This window comes from Gymnoscopelus microlampas (genome assembly GCF_963454915.1).
Source record: "Gymnoscopelus microlampas genome assembly, chromosome: 16".
In the NCBI taxonomy this organism is placed as follows: domain Eukaryota; kingdom Metazoa; phylum Chordata; class Actinopteri; order Myctophiformes; family Myctophidae; genus Gymnoscopelus; species Gymnoscopelus microlampas.
In genome coordinates, this window is record NC_139953.1 from 33,415,120 (window position 1) to 33,440,067 (window position 24,948).

The 24,948-nt window shown below is 41.6% G+C and overlaps 1 protein-coding gene across 1 annotated transcript in view; it reads left to right on the plus strand.

Annotated features, from left to right (window-relative positions):
• The window catches only part of slc16a10 (solute carrier family 16 member 10), a 49,742-nt gene that overhangs the window by 3,321 nt on the left and 21,473 nt on the right, over positions 1-24,948 (plus strand). Inside the window, exons 2-3 of the mRNA XM_084082437.1 lie at positions 21,543-21,687; positions 23,178-23,601. Coding sequence (XP_083938563.1) covers positions 21,543-21,687; positions 23,178-23,601 — 569 coding nt within the window. The remainder of the gene's footprint in view (positions 1-21,542; positions 21,688-23,177; positions 23,602-24,948) is intronic.

Here is a 24,948-nt window from a genome sequence, read left to right on the forward strand (position 1 = left end):
TCGGATTTAACTGTCATGCCAGTGCCCGTTTCGGAGAATTCCATCTCCAACCTGAACCATTAACATTTAGAACCTTGAGGTGTGCAGAACTTTAAATGTGCAAATAAACAAAACAATCTTGTGGAACTTGTAGAACTTTGAGGTGTCACGTATCAAAGGGTTGTTAATTCCACCTTTGATTGATTGATTGATGTACTTTATTTAGTAAGACATGAGAACAACAGTACATGGAAGTACAAATTCACAATACAAGGTCTACTAAACTGGTAGACTCATTAAGCACTGAGCTTATTTAAGATGAGATCCCCATGCACACAAATCATGATGACATATAAGAGATAGGCAGATACTGTATACACTACTATACAGAACGTCATACAATCAGCTTACAGGTTACTGGTATGAAGAGTGAAAAATATGTACAAGAGAAGAAAAAAACGGGGAGGTTTTTTTTGTTTTGGTTAGGAAGCATTTCCATTTCTGACATGCAGACCATTAAGATTTAGCACCTTGTCGTTCACAATGGGTTGCTAATGCTTTCTTTTGTTTTGTTAAGTATAGGGTGAGTACCCAGTCAGCAGAGATCGGCCTGAAGGCGGTTATTCTACAGATAAACAATGGTTGTGAATATACTGTAAAAAAAAAAATTGTGAGGCATGGGACGTCTGGACCTTTATTTAGCCTAGCTATTGGATGCCAATGTTGGATAGAACTGACAGTTAATGAAACTACTATTTGCTATTTTTGGAAGATAGAAAAAAGAACATTTTTGCCATTTTGCCCCAAAAATAGGGACACCAGGGTTAATGTTGTTAAGTGGAGCACAGAGGGCCTCTTTGTAATTGTGATGAGACTTTTCATCAGCATGCCTTAAGTCCAGCTGTCTCTTGCCATCCCTCTCCCACTTGTAGTCCAGAGAGTGAGAATCATGACCCACCAATGCAGAGTTCCTTGATGAGTAATGCCGGGCCGTTGGGAGGTGGATATTCAAGACAATAGACGAATAGCTGATCTACAAGTTCACAGCGCGTTGTGAGCTTGTAGATCGGTGTGTGTGTGTGTGTGTGTGTGATGTGTGTGTGTGTGTGTGTGTGTGTGTGTGTGTGTGTGTGTGTAAGGTGAGGTCAAGACTAATAATCTCCATGAATTATGCCTCAGTGGGTGTTTTTACATAGCTCATACAACAATAATCCTGCCAGTTTTGGTTTGTGTAATAACAGTACCCAGATACAGATCATAAGTAACTTTACTATAATGCTGGTGACTAAATCATAATATTTAATAATAATATTTAGAGTCTGGATGTATGGACCATTAACTTCCCACACCAGTGAGACAATAATAGTACATTTCCTGTTGAACCTTGTTTACAGTACCTTCCATCATTCTAAAGAATGACGTGCATGAGTGTTCATGTGCGTGTATGCTTTTCCAAGTATGGCTGCCTATTCCCAGAGAGAGAGAGGTAAATTGTCCTTTCCGTCTCCCAATGTGAGCGCTCTTCACTCTCAAGTATTTTGCTTTTTCCTTAGCACTGATACGCCAACTCTGGTCTTCCTGTTATGAGACACTGGGCATAGTGTATGTATGGCCACTGTGGCATGGGGGCAACAGGAACGAATAGAGACTATACAGTAGTTTAACCACTGGAACCCTGTAGACTTATTAAACTGGACCTGAGTTGGCTTCATACTACTTGGACCGCTTTTTTTCCAACTTCACAAAGTTGGAAAAACGGCACTTCTTTTCACCAAAATAGCCGATCTACAAGCTCACAACATGTCGCAATGCACCGCCATTGTGAGCTTGTAGTTCTGCAATTTTTTTGGGGCTAATGTTCCCCCCAGAATATGGATGGTGGGGTTCAAGTGGTTAACGGTTTGAAAGGTTGACTCCTGGTAAAGGAAGTCTCTAGAAGGGCCTGTAGACCCGCCAGGCAGGATGAGAGGATCTTTGGCCAGAAACACTCCACAGATGTCACAAATCTTCTAAATGGAATCCTTTATCTTTACACCAATGGCATTTTTGTCTCTTTGTGATTAGGAAATAAATGTAATAATTTTTTGCCCTGGAGTGATGAGGTCAAATGAGATTATGATGGGATTGCATTGGATATTAGTGTTCAATAACACGCTCCATAAAGACTGTGTTTGTCGATACAAGGTCATTTCACGAGCTAGCTTAGCGCTGATTATGTAGACTTAGATTGATGGGTTAGATTCACTTGTCAATATTATAATACTATATATTGTAGCATTACCTGCCTTCACATTGTTTTCCTTGACATAAAGGGCTTATTTGAGTGACAAAACCCCACTATGGGCTGATTTACAGTAGGAGGACATGATGATGACCCTGTCTCTATCTATAGAAGTTTATCTTAACCACGTTGTTTCCGCTTTGATTGGCCTGACAATGCACCTCGGCTGGTATCCACTGTTTGCACCTAAAGGCCTATAATATGTAACATGGCACGTGCACTGATATGACTGCAGAATTGCTCTGTGTGTGTGTGTGTGTGTGTGTGTGTGTGTGTGTGTGTGTGTGTGTGTGTGTGTGTGTGTGTGTGTGTGTGTGTGTGTGTGTGTGTGTGTGTGTGTGTGTGTGTGTGTGTGTGTGTGTGTGTGTGTGTATGTTGGGGATTGCTGGAGTCATCTCAGAATAACTTAGAGTAAATTGAGTTTTGTAGCATGTTTGTCATTCAAAGGGGGCCCTGGTAAGATGTGACGGCCTTATAAGGAGATTGTACGGCGGGGTTATGTCTTTGCGCATGAGTAAAACTTTATCTTAAACCTTACAGTCTTCTAAAGTGTGAGGCACTGGCACTTCTGTGCATTAGATATGGCACTGGAAGACTGCAGTTGATGAACCTTAGTAGTGGTAATATAGCCTATGGCCTGATATGTTCATATTCTTTCTTTGGTCATTTCTTCTCCAGTTCCCAGCCATTTGGAGAAAAAAAAGTGAAGAATAGTCATAGGCTTAGTTTTGTAAGCAAAGGATCAGTAAGCAGGGATTCAAGTTATACTTCATTGTTAGTTGGGCTGGGGGTTGTTAAATAACTTGTAGTGGAGTTTATGCACCCCAGTCTTCAGATTTACTCAGGTTATTCTTAGGTATGAGAATCAGTTTGTGTTTGGTTCACAATGTTAGATAGGTCTCATGGCATAGTAATATTTTTTGGGTATTTTTCTGCCTTTATTGATAGTACCAGTGGAGATTGACAGGGAACAGTTAGAGAGAGACAGGGAGTGACACGTAGCAAAGGTCGTTGGGATCGGGATTTGAACCTGCGACACGCTGTTAGGCTGCATTAGAGCCTATATGTGGTATGCGCCTGGACCGCTAGGCCAGCGGGCGCCCTGTAAACCTTTCTTTTACCTTTGTAAAGAATTCTACTACCTTCAATTCATGTACCTTGGAATCTGCTCCCCAGGACCTTTCTTGGAAAGAATTCCTATCCCTTGGTTCACCAGTGTGTGCTTTATGACCCTATGATAAGTACTGATACCTATAATGTGGAAATCTGTACAATATGTTCTTTTGAAAATTCCCTAGGCCTTGCCAGAGTTGCGTTTTAGGAATTCATGTGTGTCTGCAAAGTTGGGAAGCATAGAATGTGTGTGTACACATTGAAAACCCATCTGTGTTCCCTGTGCAATGAGAGCCAGAAAAGGCGTGCCAGAGCACATGTTGCAACATGCATGATGTATCTAGAGATTCGTTCTCAATGGGTAAGGCTGGGGGGTTGAACAGTCTGTGTAGTTTGCACTTAAAGCCTATGGCTTCATAGCAATATGTGTCTGTAGGACCTTAGATTGGGTGATATAAATCCTGACAAATCCGTTCATGTCATAGACCATCCATGACTCAGTAAGGATGTTTAGTTTTTCTCACTGCTGAGGAGATGGAATAGACATTCAAAAGGCATGCCTGAAAGTAATAATAATAATAATATAATGATAAATGAAACACTTTAATGGTTAAATGTTCAAAGGGCGCTTTTCCCTGTCTGAGGTTAAGTTGGTGCTCTTTGGCAATCAGACTTATTACTAAATTTCAAAAGATTAATACCTTTGTAGTTTGTACTTTGACTTGTAGATAAAACCAATAGTAACTGAGGCAAACAACCCAACCACCTACAGTACACTTTGTAATAATAATGTTTATATATTGATACTAGTACTTTTCAAGGCAGAATTACAAAGAGCTTTATACACAATAGAGCCATGATAAATAAAACCCAATAAGATGAACAATGAAGATATCAGACACAAAACATGTTTTAAGAGTAAGCTCCTTATGACTATTGCAATTTATTAATAACACATCCGTATGACCTATGGGTTCAGACGTAAGCATAGTTAAGATAAGACAAAACTGAATTGCATAATGACGTATAATGACGATGATAAGCGTGTTATAAAATCATTAATACATGAGGCCATGATATGCTCTGTATAGTATTATGTTTAGAAACACCCGTAGCATGATATAATCACACTATACGCCATGATATAATCACACTATACACCATGATATTTTTATGATATACTGCAGCCTCTCATGTATTACTGCAACTTGACATCTATTGAGTGCGCCTGCTTAGTAGGGTAAAGGAATATGGATACTAGAAGGGCTCACCAAGTAAACGTTTATATAGAGTAATAGTAAGTAAGTAAGTAAGTAATAAGTAATACTTTTAGGATATTGGTATATCAGCATTATTTAAACTCACTGTTGTTGAAATATAAGATGATAAAAGTAAAATGTTTTATTCCCGATTTCATAGAGGATAATTCACTGTGTGAAATAATTGGTATTGTCAATTTAGTAATTGTATTTGTGCAGCCTTACTTACCAGGCTGCTATTAATAAGCACCTGTGTTAACTGTGCATCTAATAGCCTACATGGCATTATACCTTGCCAGCTGTTGCAGTTGTGGAACCAGTCTATGACAGTTGATGACAGGTCCCTTAGACCAGGGACACCGCTCCTTTTTTTATTATTTTTTTAATTTAGAGTAGCCAATTATTTTATACCCCCTTTTTCTCCCCAATGTAGTCGTTATGCCAATTAATTCCTCCCACACACATTTCTGTGTTGTCACTGCTGTTGTACTCTACTGACTCACCTGGCAGTGAGGAGCCCCCACCAGGAGGATGTAGAGCCTTCGTCCTATACTCCACCCACCCAACTCTCCCTGCTGACAGGTGCCGTCACCAGCCTGTAGGAATACATGCAGTGAAATGTATCACCCTCCCCGACCGGCTTCCGGCCAATTGTGTTCGCACAGACGCTAGACTGATGCACCACGGTGGATTTGAACCCACAACCTCTGTGGTGGTGGGCGGTGACTTTATCACAGCGGCACCCGAGCGCCCACGGTACACCACTTCTTAGTCTATGACTAAGGTCTATGACTAAGAACGAACAACTGAATACAAAACCAAAACAAGGCCTTTTCATGACATCATCAACCGCTTGCACCAGAAGCCACTGTAAGGCCTTGCCAGATTGAGCAGCAGTGTCAAAGTTGTTGTAATGAGTCTTAACCACGTACACTTATACTTACACTTATACTTATACTTCATCGTACGACGAATAGCTAGAATAAGCAATCTATAAGCTCACAACGCCTCACAATGTGTGACACATGAGCTTGTAGATTTGCTATTTTTCACTATTTTGTTTTGTGGACACCAGGTTTAACCTGTTTAAAGTGTCCCTGCAGTAGCCTCACACACCTTAGTGTCTTGTCCTTTATGACTAGCAGTAAGGAGATTGAAACACTAAGAAAGGTCTATTTTTGTATGAACTAGTGCTGCCAAGCACATTTCTGTCTTACTCTTGTCATGCATTCGGAAATGTTTTAACTGAACGTTTCACTTCAGTAACTGGTTATTTATGTAGCATGGAGTTGGACCAAGTATGGCCCACCACCGCATTCATAAACTCGCCGTCAGGTTCCCAGGGCTGTAATCGGAATGTATTTAATTTCACGTCCTGTTTCCAGTGCCAGAGATGTAGTAAATTATAAATTGACATAGACCTGGGCTGGGGTGGGTTCTGGAATCCTGGCGAGCCAATCACGGTGCTTCATATTGGGGTGGGGACAGTCCAACCCCCATCGTCTGGTTCTCTGCTCTCCTGCCAGGTCAGTGGCCTTTGCATCTGTGTGTTATGGCCACTGGTTCCCTTCCGGTGGGGAATGATGGGGTTATTCGTAGGCCTCTGACCATGTAAAAGTCTTTTGCACGTGGAGACTAAAAGACCTTTGGACCTTCCAGGCAGATGGCCCAGAGTCTGTTTTGATGGAGCTCGAGTAACCTGAACTATCTGTTGATGTCTGTTTTTATGAAAATCGAACAAAACAAAGGCTCACATTACCCTAACACTTGTTTTTTAATACGCTTTATATACCCCTGTATTATGATGAGAAAATCAAATATTATGGTAGTAAGGAAAAGTTTCTTAATGATGTGTTTACTTAGGGGTGTGAAACTGACACTCTGACAAATGACTGAGCAGAGTTGTAGGGTTAAGGTGTAAATATTGTTTTAGGATCTCTCTACCTGTGAGGGCCGGCAACAGCTCTCAGCTCTGACAGTGACAGCAGCAGTGATGGAAGAAGGAAAAAATAGCAGATCTACAAGCTCACAATGCGTCGCATCGCAACGCATTGTGAGCTTGTAGGTCGGCTATTTTCGTTTTTTGATAATAATCTAAATCTGCAAAGTAACTAGTAACTAAAGCTGTCAAAGAATTGTAGTGAGTAAAATGTCAAAAAAATCTTAGAGATATAGTGGAGTAGAAGTAAAAGTATTGAAAATTGGAAACACTGAAGAAAGTAAAAAAAAAACTCAAAATTGTACTTAAGTACGGTACTTGAGTAAATGTACTTAGTTACTTTACACCACTGGACAGCAGCTTGTTTGACCGGGCCCTGGTGAACAATAAAGTGACTCAACAGGGGGACCTTGCCCCACTTCTACTGCTTTACAAAGACAGCACAACTTTGCACCTTTTCTGCATGCCAAAAAAGTCAAAGGTTACTTGGACTTACTGTGGTTTTCACCAATAATTATAACATAAACAAGTGGTGGTCCAGGGGTCCAGGAACCCTCAGGGTTCTTTGAGGGGGTTCCAAATAGACCCTTGCAGTTCTGTAACTCTGAGAGTATGCAAATGAGCCCGTTATGGGTGTGTCCCTGAAATTAAAACGCTTGAGAACCTCTTCCATAAACTCTATTGTATTCTTGGAGGGGCAGGAAGTAATCTGGTCACTTTCTTACACAGTAAGATCCAGAAAATGTATCTGTAAGGGAGTGTTAAATTAACCACATGAACCCTAGCGTCCGTAATATTCTGCAAAAATAACAGATCAACCAGCTCACAACGCGTCGCATCGACTATGTTTGCCAAAGAGATTAGATGTGAGGGAACAAAGGAGGGTGCCTCGTAAAGAGCCCTGGCTGGGGGTATGACCGTAGGGTTTTAAGTGGTACTTAAGTCCTTAACACTTAAGTAAGCAATTTCAGTGCTCAGCAAGAGTTACTGGTCAGAACAGGGTATCTAACAATCCAACAATCCAAAAAGAGCGGAGCAAGTACACAGCTAACACATGTAAAGTTTACTAAGTGTAGAGGTGAGCTAAGTGGTTATTAAGCATTAGAACATCGAGGAGAGAAATTGCAGCGGTCTGAATGACCCCATAGGGGAGTTGATATCAGACATGATTGATATCAGGTGAGTGTGGGGTGAGATGTTATCTGGTCAGATTGATGTCAGGCATGGTCTTCCCTCCTGAACATTTATGTTACTAGGGGATCAAGATGCGTGTTTTTCGTAATGCTAACGCCCTGGTGAAGTGTTTCTACTCGGAATGATCTACCTCTACCAGCTGTCCCAAGACAGCTTGTTTTTTTCTCAGTTGGTTTGTATCCTGGCAGATCCTTTGACGATCAACCCTTTGGAACGTCAGGGGATAATCTCCGCCACACTTGGTAACACTTGGTAAGTTTAAACCAGTGGTTCTCAAAGTGGGGTTCATGGACTCTCAGGGTTCCTTGAGGGGGTCCAAATTGACCCTTACAGTTCTGTAACTCTGAGAGTGTACACATGGAACTCAGCATTAGGCCTAAAGTCTGGTATGTGATTCACACTGGGCCAATCCATGGAAAATGAAAATGCACCATTTCTGAATGCGTGTAAAACATGAATGCTGTCCTTCAGGGGACTGAGGGGAGGGCTGCAGAATGAATCCAAAATAATCTAAACTCATTTTATATTTCAAATTATGTAATCGTGAATGTTGGCAATGAACTCTATTCCTTATTTGGCCAGCTGTAGCACATTGCCCGTCTCCTCTCCATTACAAAAGGGTTAACCACTTAAATCCTCTGGACTTAGTAAACTGGGCCTGTGTTTTCCCTCTACACCAAAAACACACATCTCTTTGCCAAAATTAGCAAATCTACAAGCTTGAGCTTGTAGATCATCTAATTTTGGCTAATGTTCTCCCCAGAATATGGGTGCTGGGGTTCAAGTGGTTAATAACCAGAACACTGAACAACCCATCTCCACATCCAGGGTAGGGGTCAGCAAGTAAGTTTGGCCTCAGGACATTTGGTTCATCAAAAAGTTTCCAAAGAACATTTTATCTGGAGACAGACAGTCATACTCCTTTTCCAACGAGAGCTCTTTCATGGTTCAAGGTCTCTCAGAAACTATGCATAATTTAAGGCATGTGAAACACAGTTTTTGGTTTGTTTTTTAAGCGTGAGAGAAGTTTTTCCTCCAAAAGTCTCAAGAGGAAAGATGACACTGAAAACATAACATTCAAAGAATGGAAATAGAACTGTTTGTTCATCCTACCCGTTTTCATCAATGCAAAGCTATTGCTGTCCATATCCTACCTGGACTGTCAGTCAGCTATTGTAAATGATTTAAAAGATAATTTGCTGGCCCGGATATTATTGCTGGCAGACCAGTTCTGGCCCACGTGCCGCCCGTTGCCTACCACTGCTCTATGTCATTACAAAGCCTATGAAGACAGGACACTGACAAACAATGAGCAACTTTGACATTGAGAAAATTATAAAAAAAAATCATCATTACCAATAACCATGATTAATGATCAGAATGATCTCTGTAGCTATAATTATGCAGCCCTACTTCGGGGCACAGTCCTACCAAGACATCTCGTCATGGAAATCTTAAGGGACCCCTCTAAGCTATATAGTTATATCACTTTCTATATGGTCTAGCCTTTATCCTGGGCTTAACCCCACACAGACAAATATTTCAACCCAGTTTTCAAAGCAGACGTTACAACCTATGCCTCATATGAAACCGTGGCTATATGGACTTTTGGTCAATGGTCTCCGTGTTTTATGTTTTAGTTTTTATTGCCTTTTTATACTGAACAACATAAAAGCTACAGTCAGGCCCACAAACAGTTGGTGTGGGTAGGCAAACGAGAGCCTCGAAATGCAACAACACGTAGATCAAATCACTCCCAACAAAACTGACAAGTTTCAGGTGCGTACATACGCAAGTTAATATTTGACAGGACATTTGATCTCTGAGTTTGGGTGAAGGTTGTTTCGAGATTAAATTGTACAGCAGGTAAACACCCGCTCAAAACTCAGTGGTACCAGGGTCCGACCAGGACAACCAATTGTTTGGCTTCCCGTCCTGAAGAGTCATCATCAGCCCATAGCCTGAGGGGCTGGGAGAAAGGCCAGCAAATGGCAGCGGGATACCAAGATGCTTTAATCTCCCTCTGTAAACAGGCTGACTGACTAAGTGATATTAAAAGCTGAAGCCATGTTAGGTTAAAGTAGATAGAAGACCCGGGGGTATACAGTTAAAATGTTTTATGTTGAGGACCCCCACATTTATATGCATTTGTCCACAGACACCCTTTGAAAAGATTTTGTGCCAGGGACCCCCATAAGAGATTTGTCAAACATTTTCGAATAGTTAAAAAATAAAACATTGCCTAACTGTTCCTCATTTTGATGGGGACCCCCTGGAACCCCCCCAAGGAACCCTGGGTCACCGGACCCCACTTTGGGCACCAGTGCTTTGGACTGTAGGCTTGTCTAATTGGTGAATTATTTCTGGCGTTACAGACTAACCTCGAAAGAATGGGAGTGAATTCCAAAATCACAATTCTGACCACAGAAATACTCTTAAATGGCTGTGAAAGGTCTCTCATTTCTCTAGTTTAGACTTTGTAACTAGCCTGCAGAAATGATTTGAATTTCAGTTTGGTTCTGTGAGAAACTAAATAGGAACCGTACCTTAACTGTGGTCGGGCCCCATTTGAACAGAATGCATTGAAAAGGGGTGGATAGAGAACTTCCCCAATCACCAACAGCCCTGTGCACACCACCCCTCTCCCCATGCACACAACTCCCTGTTTAACGTCTTACATATGGTCCTCAAGAATACATTACGGTCAGAAGTCTTTCCAAGTACGCTGTCACGTGTTTCCCCACATTTCATGCTCAGCCATAAATTATTCTGCAGCATGTTCACATTTTTCCTGCCGTGTCACGATTTGCTGAGTTTAACTTCCTGTCATGTGTGGACAAAACAACACGAGCCAGGATTTGGGGATGAAAGGTTGATGAGGCAGATACCACACATAGATGGTCTGATCCATAATGTTCTGACTTATACTTGGACCCTTATAGAATTAATAATAATATGATAAAGTGTATAAAGCACTTTAAAAGAGATTTACCAATACATTAAAAGGAAAAGAATGATGCGCAAGCCAATAAAATAAGTTAAATATGTACAGTAAAAAGCAAGTAAAAACAAAAAAGTTAGGCTACAACAAAGCCCAGCAACATGTACACATTATTTAGGCATTGATCCAAAGCCAGTGACCTTGAGTTTGTCCTTTCAAGCTTGCACAGGGTCTAAGGTCACGAAAGACCATATGTGACTCATTATTTGTCTGTAGTAGTAAACATGTTAACTGTTTTGGGGGTTTTGTATGTTATTTTGTATTTTTTACCAAAACTGTGATCCCTATCGATCTTCAATGGCTTTTAAATCATTTTAATGGACAACATTTTGACTATTTTACGGTCAAAACAATGATTTTGACCCTTTTCACTACCTTTGTCCTTGACCCAATCATCACCAAAATGTAATCAGGTAATAATCTAAGGACCATTCCTTGCTTACCTTTCCTGAAAGTTGTCCTTCCGTACAGCTGTTTTCTCTTAAAGTTGCTAACAAACAGACATACATGTCCCCTGCCTTGGGGAGGGGACGAGGGCATGTTTCCACAAGATAAATGGACTTAGCATTAAAATATAATGGTAAAAATGACTGGCATAGAAGAGAAACTATAAAAGTTTTTTAAGAGGTGATGTAAAATATGGTACAGATTGTACTGTAGGAAGGTTGATCCAAAACCTAGGGGCCCCTAACTGCAACCGTCCTGTCCCTCTCTTATAGCAGTGCCCAGTGGAAATTGTTTCCAGCTGGGAGACGGAGTCACAGTCATGATGCTGAATGTATGGTCGGCTTGACCCTAATTCATACTTAATGGCATGCCGGTGTCGCGCCATTGATAGCCAAATCTACAAGCTCACAGTGTGTCGTGATGCGATGCATTGTGAGCTTATAGATCTGCTATTTTGGGCGCGTGACAGCGGCACGCCACTGGGTATAAATCAGGCATTAGGCCCAGATGTGTGAGCAGAGTTGTAGCATAGCTGAGGCCCTGCGTGGGGCCTCTGGGGATTAAACAGCAACTGTTCTAATTATTGAATATAATTGCTGGTCAGGATCCACAGTAATGGCATATCCGGGGTTTTTCTCTTTAATGCTTGACATCACAGCAGACAGGGGGGGGGGGGGGGGGGGGGGTTGACCGGGGGAGGTTTCTGAGCGGCCAGTGAAAGAGGAATGAGAGCAAGCGATGGGGCAGGTTGTGTCATAACTGGTTCAGTGTAACACCACAGTTTCCCAAATACTGAGTCGACAAATTTATATGGGTCACCAGTAAATATCCCTTTATTTTTTGTTTCCTACATTTTGTTTTTAATTATTATTTCATATCATTAAGAAAAAGTAAGAAAGAAAAGCAAAATTGCTCATGAATTAAAATGAATTAAGATTTTTCAAAAGAATGTCATGAATAAATAAAAAAGAAATCCAATATTTCTATAAATTAGAAAGCAAATGTTTAATGCGACACGTTGTGAGCTTGTAGATCTGCTATTTTCACTAGCTTGGGTCCTGGGGGAGACATCAAATTTCTCTTTTGGGTCTCGAGCTAAAAAGTTTGAGAAGGGGCTCTGCACCACAATACATGTGTGTGTTCCCCTTTTTAACACACTTCCTGTGAGCTAAAAACAGATTAGTTCCTGGATGTCTCTTTGCTCTCTCTCTCCGTCTCTGTCTTTACACCCCCTTTCTTTGTTTACTTAAACAAAAAGTCGAGTCCTGGCAACACTTGCATTGACTTTGACGTTTGTAAATTGGCGGTACATGAAAATGCTGTGCAATATTTTCATTGTGATCCATGCTATACATTCCAAAAATTAGAAGCCTGGCAATTAGAAGGAAAAGCGATTGGACTTTTTGTGGAGGCCGAACAAGTGTTGTGGGTTTTTAGCTAGTGTTACACTGCTGTAAGTAATGAGTCTCAGCAATGTGCCAGACGTGTTTAGCTTAACGTAGACCACAGCTTATAAACTCATTAACCTTGCTGACTAGTGGGGACACGGCTCAGTTCAATCCAGTCCACCTCGCTCCGCTGTGTCTCTATGACTTTTCTGATTCTCTCTTTGTCTTTCTCCCTTCTCTCCATCTCTTTCCATCTCTTCCTCTCCTCTTCTTTTAAGTATCTCTTTCTCTCTCCCCTCGCCATCTCTCTCTGTCTCTCTCCCTCTCCACTCCATTTTAGTCTCTCTTTCTCTCTCCCTCTCTTCATCTCTTTCTGTATCTCCTTGCCCAGTGTACCGCTTCTCTTTCTCTCTCCCTCTTGTCAGCTCTTCCTACTGTATATCTCCGGTCTCCACCATTCTCTGGACTCTGCAGGGTCTCTCCACTGGTGGTGGACTACCGGTGGAGCGAGACGAGGCCTCCAACTCCCCTGACTATTCAAAGGGTACAGGGTCCATGCCCTCTACAGGAAGCTGTTCTTCCTGATGAGGCTCAGGCTTCAATGTGTGCAACAGGCTGCTGCTGCTGTTGTCCTGCAGTATGTCAACACACAATGCAACATCAACACAAGGGACACTAACAAACTGAACAGGCTGGTGAGGAAGGCTGGCTCCATATAGTTGGAGTTCAGCTGGACAATCTTGGGGAGGTTATGGAGGGGAGGATGAGGAGGAAACTGGACACTATATCCTGCACACACCCCCTTCCCATACTCCCACTTTCTGGTGTGTTTGCACTACTAGGATCATGTGTATTTAGAACTTTGACAGATGCCTGTGTATATGGATAACTGCTGAAAGACTTTACATATGAACTCATAGGCTGTTGATAGATTACATATATTCATCCAGATACTGTTGACGGTCTGTTGACAGACATTCTCATATTCTCTTGATATGCTGTACTCATATCCATTCTTATATTCATTTTTGATAGATTGTACACTTCATTCAGAATTCTCAGTGTTGATAGACTGTTAATAGACCATGCATAACCCCCCGTATACTCATTGTTGAAAGACTGCACATTCAATATATATTCACTGGTGATAATGTAGCAATGATTGTACAGTATATTTATCATTTATTATTTAATGAAGATTTATATATTTATTTTTATATCCTCTCCTCTGTTTTAGTCTCTCTCTTTCTTCCTCTCTCTCCATTGTCCTCTCTTTTCCCTCTTTCTCTCTATTTACTCTCTTGCTCTCTTTGACACAGGAATTCAGACTTAGCTTGGTGGGAGTTCAGGCTCAGCCGTGGGTGTAGTGTAGTGGTTGTACAGTACGGTACAGTTGCTGGGCTCAGGTCAATGGGTCTAAAATTAGTGCTGTCTGATCATAATGAGAAATGGCTTGCAGGTCTGGGTGGAGGGTCGCTACAGTGCACTGATCCATCATTTGTCTTGTAAGGCATTTACTGTACATGTTTGATACAAGACAGTGAAGGAGATTACATACAACGTGTGTCGTGAGTCCAGACATCTCTTCAGGTCTGCATGCAACTATTGATCATTTTCAAATAATCGAGTAATCTTGAAGCAAATTTTTATATTAAAAATAAGTTACTTATTATTATTATTATAAATCAACGTGAACATTTTTATTGTCTTTTATAATTGACTAAATCAGTTAGTCTGATTAACCACTTAAGCCCTATACTTTGTCGTACAACGGTGTCACGCTCAGAATGCAAAAATAGATCTACAAGTGCGCAACGTGATTGCGATGTGCGATCTGCTATTTTTTTAAAATGTTTGTAAATTGATCATTTGATTAAAATCAATGAAATCGATTTTTTAAAATTAATTGTTGAACCCCTACACCTTGTGTTCTGTGCCTACGTGTTACGCACATCTCTCACCGTTACCTCTGGTTTTGTGGTGCTTCAGTGGGGTCTGGCATTCCTGTCCTGGGATGACTGTGCTCCTGGCCTGGCACAGGAACCGTTGATACTGTTCTGCCATCACACTGCCCTGTGGGGGACGGTGGACCTGTGCCAATTTGTCAACATGAAGCAGCTTAGCTTCCCCAGATCAAACCCAATGGTTCTGACAGAGGCGAGAGGTACTGTGCGTGCCTCTATGACTGGATGCTGCGCTAGCTGTTAGCCGCAAGCAGCTGTCCTCCAAATGTTGTCTCTGTAACATTGTTCATTGACACCCGTTGTCCCTGTGAAATCTGACATTCTGCCTGGGTATATGTGTCATGCAGCAGGTGAGGTTTTAAAAGGTACAGTTTTGTACATGGAGGACATTGGATTTTCAAACAACCTCCATGAGTGCAAATGGCTTGTTAGAAAACAAAGAACAAAACGAAGAAACCTCTGGCAGGTGAACTTATAAGTGACTTGGACTTTTTATTAGTATTTTACCCTAATTCTAATTAGTACTACATACTGTAACAGTGCAGCATCTGTTGATGTGCAGCAACTACACACATCAGGTCATGATGCAATTTCCTACTGCCAGTAACAGTGTGCCAAACACATGTGTGAAACATGTGTCTCATTTCTGAACATCCTATATCGTCAATATCCATTTCTATTTTACTTGTTTCACCTACTGTATTCGTTTATTTGACAGGACACAGTGTAAAGGGATAATGCCCTCAAATACATCAGTCTGACTAGACTTGAGTAAGTGGTGAAAGATCAGAGGTTTGTCTATATTTGACGTTTTGTGCAGTGGGTTTGTTCCTCCATGTACAGTTGCTGCTCATTGCTTGTGTTTTCAAATTTAAATCAACACGAATGGTCATTTAGTGTGAGCTAAATGAAGCGTTGTGAGAGTATAGATCTGCTATTTTCGCTGTTTAAAAAGTATTTAGAATTTGCCCATAATTTGGAGTGGAACATCAGGTTTAATGTGGTTAACATTTTGCCTTCTGTTGATTAACGTTCAACAACTGTTTAGTATACAGTGCATAGGAGATGTTGTAAAGCTAGCTCATGTACCAAGCTTTCACTATAGTAAACTAGATAAATACGGCACAGACTGAGGCCATTGCCATTGAATGTTTAAAGCTCCAATCTGGGATTAATTTTAATTGATGTATGGTTGGAGTAATTGGAAACACATTTGAAGTGGCACATTTTGCCGTGGTACTCTGGTATTGAGGAAAGTAAGAACATGTATATACTATCATTACACAGACGCACTGCAGTAAGTCAATACAGTTAGGGAAAGTCTGTTTTATACTGCACAATAAATGCGAGTCATCGGTCAATAGGAGACTCAGTAGGAGACTCTGCAAGTCTCCTACTGTAGACTTTACCGTTCATCAAATTATTAGCTTAGGAATGCAACAAAAACATATCCATGAATTCAAGGCTTCGTGGGGTGTGTAATTGATAGAAAGCAAGACATTTTTTGGGTGAGCCACTCCTTTAATATAGAGAAACAAGAGTAGCTAGCCCTAGCATCGTGCATGGGAGTCTACCATCAGCAACTCTTAAATCATCATATGCTAACTTTGTGCCTAATGCAATCATATTTTTCACGTTACCTTGTCCGTTCCGTTTGATACTGTTCTGCCATCTTTGTTGTAGTGTGAACATCATTTGAATGACCTCTCAAGCTTTATTAATAGTATTGTCACAGTAATAACTTTTGGTTTGGTACCAATGAGACCCAAACCTAATTATAAATCAGGTTTTACAGTACATATGCTCTACCTTGTTGTGTGCACAATTAATTGACTGACCACAAGTCGACATGTCGACCACAAGAACTAAGTGAACCGTGCGGTGCCTTGTAACGTATTTCACAGGTTCGGGGTTTGTTTCCATATACTAAGGCAAAGTTCAGGTTCTCAGAAGAACCTAATGAGTTCTGGGAACCCATGGGAGGAGCAAGCAGTGCTGTTGCTCTGGTAAAGCTGAAGTGAAGACACTGCTGTGCTGTGGCATTAGTCCGATGGTCCAGTGTTCCGAAGTTCACTTGGTCTGACCTGACGGCACGCATTTTAAATACTTGTATTCTCACAAGTGTTAGCTGGCACAACCTCAACAGTTTTATGACATACCGCCCCTTCATGGTTGGCTCATGGTTATCATGAAAATGTAAACAAAAACAATCATAGAACTTTTCAGCGTCTGGAAGGTTCAGGGTTACCCTTCATAATCAAAAAGAGTCTCTCCTCCTCACTGTTTTTTCCGGGTTAATAAATGAAGAACGCAACGCTAAGTGGAGGTTAAATGAAGCATGTCCTCTTCCATTCTTAGATGATGAGGTGCAATCCTCTTTCAATGTCGGAACCTGGTATATTAGCCTAAGCAATTTGCAGGCCTCTTGCTTACAAATTCCTAGAATGTGTTGTGAGAGGACAAGTTGTTTATTTGACCAACTCAAAGAAATGGCCTGTGGAATGACCCAAGAGTAGCAATATGAGTCAAGTCTGCCCAGCCATTAGTGGTTTCCATTGACTTGTGGTTAATAAATAACTCACCAACTAGTGGTCTAATGTGAGCTTTGTCAATTTATTTACTGAAATCAGGGCAAACTCACCTGATCCATTAGGGCACATATAGGCCAGCAGGCCATTCTCGCCTTATGCATTTGTCAGACAAATATCTGGTATTTTCTGAGAAGAATTAGACATTGATTCTGTCTTTCTTGGTGTTTTATTGGTTCTCTGCGTCAAGCACGGGAAACCAGCGACACGCCAAGCATTGATTACTGCTGACAGGGGCTTGTACAACCAAACAACATACCAGCAAACACGTTTATTGTAAAAGAAACTATTTCAAGTTCAAGGATCAGAGTTGAAAAACAAAACAACAAAGGTGTCAACCGTTTATTTTTTACACGCTTTGAACAGAGACACACGCTTTTAACTTTCGTGAGAGAGGTACAGTTCCTCTGTGTGATTGTGCAAGCTGCTGTTCTTTCCTTTACTGCGGTAGGTGTGGGGTGACCAAGTTCAAGCTCAGTGAACGGAGGGGTTCCTTCCTAGCAAGCAGGCTAAGCGGAGCAGACAGACGACTTAGAGCGAGCTCTGCTCTGTCTGTCAGTGACCAAGCTGGGGCCTGCAGGCTACCGCTTGGATGTCACTGGGAAAGAGACCGTCCTAATATTACATTTTCTCCCCCCCCCCCAATCCTTTGTCTGATGCGTAAATGCTTCTAAATCAAGAGAGCCAAGCAGATGAAAATGGGACAGCAATTTCCTGTTGTCTTTTTGAGGATTCCTCCTTGGTCCTTCTCTTTTTCTGCACTTGACATTTATTACAGTAGACTATGTAGGTTCCTCTCTTTTACTTCAGTTGACATTAATATATTATGTAGGTTAAAGCGGGCGGAGGGCTGATGCCTCAGCAAAACAGGGGCAAATACTGTACTTGATGCCATTGAAGGTTTTCAATGGACTGGTTTGTGGAGTTGGTTCTGAGAGACTGTGTTGTTTGGCTCTAATGTGTTTCCTCACACTGTGAAAGTAAAAATAAAAAAAAATAAACAGGAAAAGCTAAGCTGATGCATTAAGCAAGAGGAAAGCAACTAAATATAGGTTGCAAGATGGTCTTGCTATTTTTAGGACTAATTATTATGAAGACGCATGTTTTTGAGTGAGGGATTCCTTCCTTGTGCTCCATCCAGTAAACAAGCACCTCTTGAGCAACCTTGTTGAGATCTCAGGTTACCGCTCTGTGCTCGTCAGGGAAAATAATGAAGCTTTGGGCTGAGACCTGTAAGGAACAGTCCAGGGTTTGATTTGCAAATTAACCACTTAAACCCCATATGGGTGACCAACCGGAGTCCCTCAGGGCTCTATACTAGTGTATTTTCTGTTTGCGAGCGTTTGCTGAAAATAGCCGATCGACAAGCTCGTCGATCTGTTATTTTCAGCGAAAGCTGTCCCCACGATACCTATGTTGGGGTTTAAGTGGTTAAATGGTAGGGGGGAAGGGGGGGGCGCAGCATTTTCTCAACCACTGTTTTGTGTATACCCTATACACAAAACACAAATTGACGATCTACAAGCTCACAACCCGTCGCATGAGCTTGTAGATCTGCTATTTTAAAACTCTTTAATTAAAAAACTCATGGGAACACCAGGGTTAGGTGGTGCACGCACATCCAAAATGGGTGCTGGATCCGACTAAATAAACATGAACAAAAGGAAAGGGTCTGCACACCGTCTTAATGCTCCCAACACATTTTAATAGATATAGCGGTAAAAAATAACAACATTTTGGACGATGTAGCCTTCGTTGTGGATACACCTGACAAAGGCCACATCCGCCGAAACGTTGTTATTTTTTACCGCTATATCTATTAAAATGTGTTGGGAGCATTAAGACGGTGTGCAGACCCTTTCCTTTTGTTGATGTGGCTAACGTACATTTTAATGTATTTATTAACGTGTGATATTATCAAACATAATCAGATCTTATCTGATTCTCAAAAGGAAATGCATGTATTTTAATTTAGTCTGACCAGAAGCAGGGATTAAACGTATCCCCCCTGGCGATAAAAATGAATGAGGGGGGGGGGGCATATCAAAAGTAGAGGCATGGTTCCCCCATGTTTCCCACAAAACCAACCCTGGTCCCTTTCTCTTCAGTATCTGTCTGTGTTATAAAACTGCCGTGCCTTATCTTTCCCTCTCTTATAACTGTACGTTTCCCTGAAGACCTCTTGCCAACTCAACTATGTTACTCAACTATGTTTTGTGTGTGTGTGTGTGTGGGTGGGGGGGGTAACTGAATGCTGTGGTCAGACCAGACGTTGCATGATATTTGCAAGCTTTCAGCATTATGGGATTCCACTGATTACAGTTCTGTAGAGCAGTGGTTCCCAAACTTTTTAGCTTGAGACCCAAAAGATTAATTAGATCTTTGCCCGGGACCTAAACTAGTGAAACTAGAGGACAAGCTCACAACATTTTAAAATCTTTTGAAATATATATATATATTTTTAAAGTAGGAAACGGAAAAAAGGAGATATTTACTCACAACCCATAAAAATTGGTCCGCAACCCAAAGATGGGTCCCGACCCACTGTTTGGGAAACTGTAGAGATATATATTTTTTATAGGTCAACATGAAAACACATTACAGTTTCACCTTGAAACCTGACAGCAACGACTTCTCCCGTTACCAACGGTGGGAAACGGATACAAAAACAAATTCCAGCCGAACCGAAACTCCAGTGTCCCCCAGCTGCAAAAATGACAACAAAAACAACACTTGTTTTTTTAAGTAGGCTACTCATTCGTTACTTACTCATTTGTAACACATTTTTATCATCATAGTAATAAAAAGGCCCTCGTCAGTATCAACCGACAAATGTAATTCGATTAATTTGTGGTCAAAGGGCACTCACTGAGGCATTCACAGTTTATTTGTGGGTTAGTGTACGTGCGTGTGTGGATACATGTGTGTGTGCATGTGTGTGACACGTGTGTGTGTGCGTGTGCGTGTGCGTGTGCGTGTGCGTGTGCGTGTGTGTGTGTGTGTGTGTTCTGTGTGTGTGTGTGTCTTGTTTATCTCCTCTATCATGTTTACTCCATTCTGGTGATAAGAATAAAAGACGGAAACAGTATATCTGCAGGTCTGTGGTATGTTTATATTCATAAGTGTTCCTAGAGAGAGGCATGTTATTCTTGGTGTATGTCAGTTCACACATTCCTGCTGGGACAGAGACACAGATCAAAACAACAACAACCCAGTGAAATAATACACTTTAAAATCCTGAGTGTTCATTTAAGTCTGAGGCTGAGAGTGCACAAATATTACCCCAGCAACGGACTGTTTGTGGACAGTTTTTGCCGATGTGTACAGGCAAACACCAGAGGTGTCTTAAGGCCACCGCGAAGCGACTCTGCCAGAGTTTTGTCCTGAACAAAGACAACCACTTTTTGGGGACATAACCCGCTGCACGGCATGGTCTTTGAAGTCATTGTACTTTGCACATATTTTATTTACACAATGTGTTTACCTTTAACTGCATCATCTTTATATAAGGTTGCTAAAATATGCCCCCTTCATATTCTGAAACACTCCATTGCTGCTATGTTGTGTCAAATTACTGTTTTTGGGGGGAAATAGTCAATAATATATGAAGAACCACCATTTATTTTTGACCTATCAAAGCACTACCCATGTATTGTAGCCAAGCACGCATCTTCTGCCTAGAGACCTCCGCGAAGTGGCAATTTTGGTTACATGCACTCAGAGTTACAAATGGTTAAATTAACACGGACGATTTTACTGTGTACTGTTACCTTTGACACCGATTTCTTTACTGAAGAAGCATTTATCAGTACTCCTCTTTATGTTTCCTCTTTACAACCTTTTTAAAAAATAATACATTTCACTGTTTTTCACAATATCATACTCAATAAACTTTACGTTTAATACTTGTTTTTCATCTAAAGAGTCAGTTATTGAAGTGGATGTGAATGTGTTTTGACTTCTCCATGGTTTGTGCTTACTAGTGTTGATATGAGGCCCAAGTATTCTTCCTGATCACTTCTTCCTGTTCCCTGTGACTTCCTGTTTCCTCTGTCCACGCTCCGCATGTCTTTGTTATTGAGAAGGATAACTTTTTAAACTGGGTCTAGGGATGCCTTTTCTGCCTTCATTTGCTTCTCACTATGCTTCATTCAACCACTGAACTTATGGATTTTGTATGTGTTGATATTTGATCTTATTTGTATTTGTGTTTGTTCTCTCTCTCTGTCTATCTATCTCTCTCTGCGTGTCTCTTTCTCTCTCTCTCTCTCTCTCTCTCTCTCTCTCTCTCTCTCTCTCTCTCTGTCTCTCTCTCTCTCTCTCTCTCTCTCTCTCTCTCTCTCTCTCTATCTCTCTCTCTCTCTCTCTCTCTCTCTCTCTCCCATACAGCCTGGGTGGGCTCTCTGTCCATGGGGATGATCTTTTTCTGCTCTCCCATCGTCAGTGTGTTCACGGACATCCTGGGCTGCAGAGTGACGGCAGTGGCTGGAGCCGCCGTGGGCCTGATCGGCTTATTGGCCAGCTCCTTCGTCAAGTAAGGAACATCTCAACCACACACTATTGGTTATCTGTAAATGATGATAATGAGGAATGCCCATACAAACATGCGTTTAATTATCAACGCTTAAACCCTACCAGTATATACAGTACTTACAGTAGTTGACTGGAGTGTCCCAGGACTCTATACTATATGCTCCATTTAATAGCTCATAGATGAAAAGATAGATTGACTAATAAAAGTAACGGCACAGTTTATTGCTACAATTTACTGATACATGATTAAATTGATAAGTGACATGTTATAACTCCAATCTGCAATGTTGCAGTCAACATTTGTGGAACATTTTAATTAATTTGTTCATTCTCTTTAGCCCTATGCAACCAACAGCTGGTTAGTTCCTACTCCCAGGTGTGCGTGCGTGCATGAAAACATCCCATAATCACTAAATAACCACATTTATTTTCATTCAGTTGAAGTAACATACCAGTGATCCACCTTCTCTTTGCCAATAGTTTTATTACCATTAATTTGCCCTTATCAGAAGGTTGTCAAACAGCGTTTGCCAGCAAAGAGCAACATTTTTTACTTTAAATACCATTGCCTTTGACTCTAAGGCAACATAAAGAATGGTATTTACTACATAAACAAACATTTGGAAATGCCTCTGCCCCACCCTTTACCACGTTGGAGTTCTGTCCTAATTCAGCTATTAAAAGTGTGGAAATACTCTTTGTGATTGATTGAATTATTTTGCAAGGAATTAACAGGGCTAATATACTAGGCCCGCTACAAACGTCTTCGCCAAAAATAGCTGATTTACAAGTTCACAACGTATCCCATTGCGACACGTTGTGAGTTTGTAGATCAGCTATTTTCTCAATTTGGTCAATGTTTCTAGATCTGCTTCATGTGGGTTCATGTGGTTAAACCTGTTGAACCACAGAGGCTGATAACTGTTGGCCTAAGGGGTGTGACCATGACTGTGTAATATAGATTGGTGTGGTGCAAGGCCACCACAGTTAGACTGTACATGCATTGACATTGTCCTTACGTGGCACCTTTCAAGAGAGATGGTGGAAGACTGATTGCTTCCACCTCCAATCTGTGCTTACATACTTATCTGTGAATCTGAGTATTTCATAGTTATTCACGTGAATACAGTAGAAATATAATAATAATACATGTATTTCTATAGCACTTGTATAATAACAAAGTGATTTATACATTACACATGGAAAAAAACAACAACAATAAGTAACACAAATTAACATTAATAAACAAATAACCTGGAACAACATATTTTGATGGGGATCAGCGGCCAAAAACATATAATTTTGGGGGTCCTTTGGGGGACATTTGTTGAGACATTTGACAGTCACAAATGTTCGCTTTAAAAAACACATATTCAAAGCAGATTCATAGCAGATCTACAAGCTCATAGCGCGGCACTCGGTGCCTTAAGAAACATAAATAAAGCTATGCTATAATACCGTGTTTAACGTGTGACTTTACCCTCTTGGCAGGACCCTGGGCCCCCTGTACTTCACCTACGGCATCGTGTTCGCCACCGGCTGCTCCTTCGCCTACCAGCCCAGCCTGGTCATCCTGGGCCACTACTTCAAGAAGCGCCTGGGCCTGGTCAACGGCATCGTGACGGCGGGCAGCAGCGCCTTCACCATCGTCATGCCCTACGTGCTCTCGGGCCTGCTGGTGCGCGTGGGCCTGCACAACACCATGCGCGTGCTCGCCATCCTCATGTTCGTCCTCATGCTGGCCGGCTTCACCTACAGGCCCCTGCTGCCCGTCAAGCCGCGGAGCAGCTCGGGCCGCTGCCCCCGCCTCAGCGAGGTCTTCAACGTGAACATCTGGAGGTCCCTGGGATACCGCATCTGGGCCTTGGGGATCCCCGCCGCCCTCTACGGCTACTTTGTGCCTTACGTTCACCTGGTGAGTTGTTGTTGTTGTTGTTGTTCATCATGACAGAGATGGGTGTATGACTCGGGAGTTAGAGTGGCCGCTTTCATGGGAATTGGAATTGCCGCGCTATGAGCTTGTAGATCTGCATTGTTTTTTTTTAAATCGTGGCAAATTTGTGCACATCTTTGAATATATATATATATATTATATATATTTTTTTTTTAAAGCGAACATTTTTAACTCGGATCTGTGCTTCTGGGGGTCCCTGGAACAGCATATTTTGAGATGGGGGGTCTGCGGCCAAATACATATCTAAAACAAAATTCTAAATCCTAACAGTATGTTATCAAAGCAAATATTGGAGTTAAAAATGTTTGCTTTAAAAATATGTATATTCAAAGATTTGCACAAATTTCCCATGATAAAAAAAAAGTCAGATCTACAATCTCATAGCTAGAGCTTGTATATCTGCTATTTTTGAATAGCCAAAGAAATCTTAAAATGACACCGGCCTTAATGGCTTAAATATATACTTCTTGGTTTCTTTAGTGGGTAAGCGATTCCCAAACAAGTTGTCCTCAAAACACTCCGCACGGTGGAGGGTTGGGGGGGCTCCGCTGTACCGCGGGGAGCTCTCGTGAACGCACGCGGCCATCGGCTTTGGACAGGGCACTCGATCGCTCTGGAGCGCCTCACGAGCCTCGTGCACAGGAAGTTGAGTGAAACGAATCTAGTGTTCCTCCTCGACATAACTAGATTGGAATGCAAGCTTCTGTACGCACTCACAGTGTGCTCAATGTTTGTATACAAATAATTGGTCTATTATTGACCATATTCACATGGCGGCAAGTTTGCTGTTCCTTCATACTCTCTACTATCACGATCACAAACGTACAAATGTGTTTGCATGTTCAGTCCACTTTCCCACCCATACTGTAGGCGGCTGTCACATAGAATAACATCACGTGGAGACAGATATGTAGCCTAATCCTGAACTCCAACAGAGACATCCATTGAATGATGATCCTGTTTTTTTGCGTGTGTTCTGTGTGGGGTTTAGGAGAGTAGTGTATGTTGATGAATGGGGACCAAAGGGTCAACAGGGGAGCAGCAACGAAGATATCCTCATAACAGATAGCGAGCGACGTGACTTATATATTCACGTGAAAGGCGAGAGGAAGGGCACCCCTTGCTCCAGCTGGGGTGTTCCCCCAGTCAGTCGCGAGTAATGTTACCAGTGGGTTGAGTTTTTACATGGGAATGGGTGCCTCAGGCCTCTCTGAGACCACACCATTCATTTGGTTCAACTCGAGTGTGTCAGGCATTTATACCTGGAGGTCTTTTCTAAAATGACTTATAATAACCAATAACGATAAG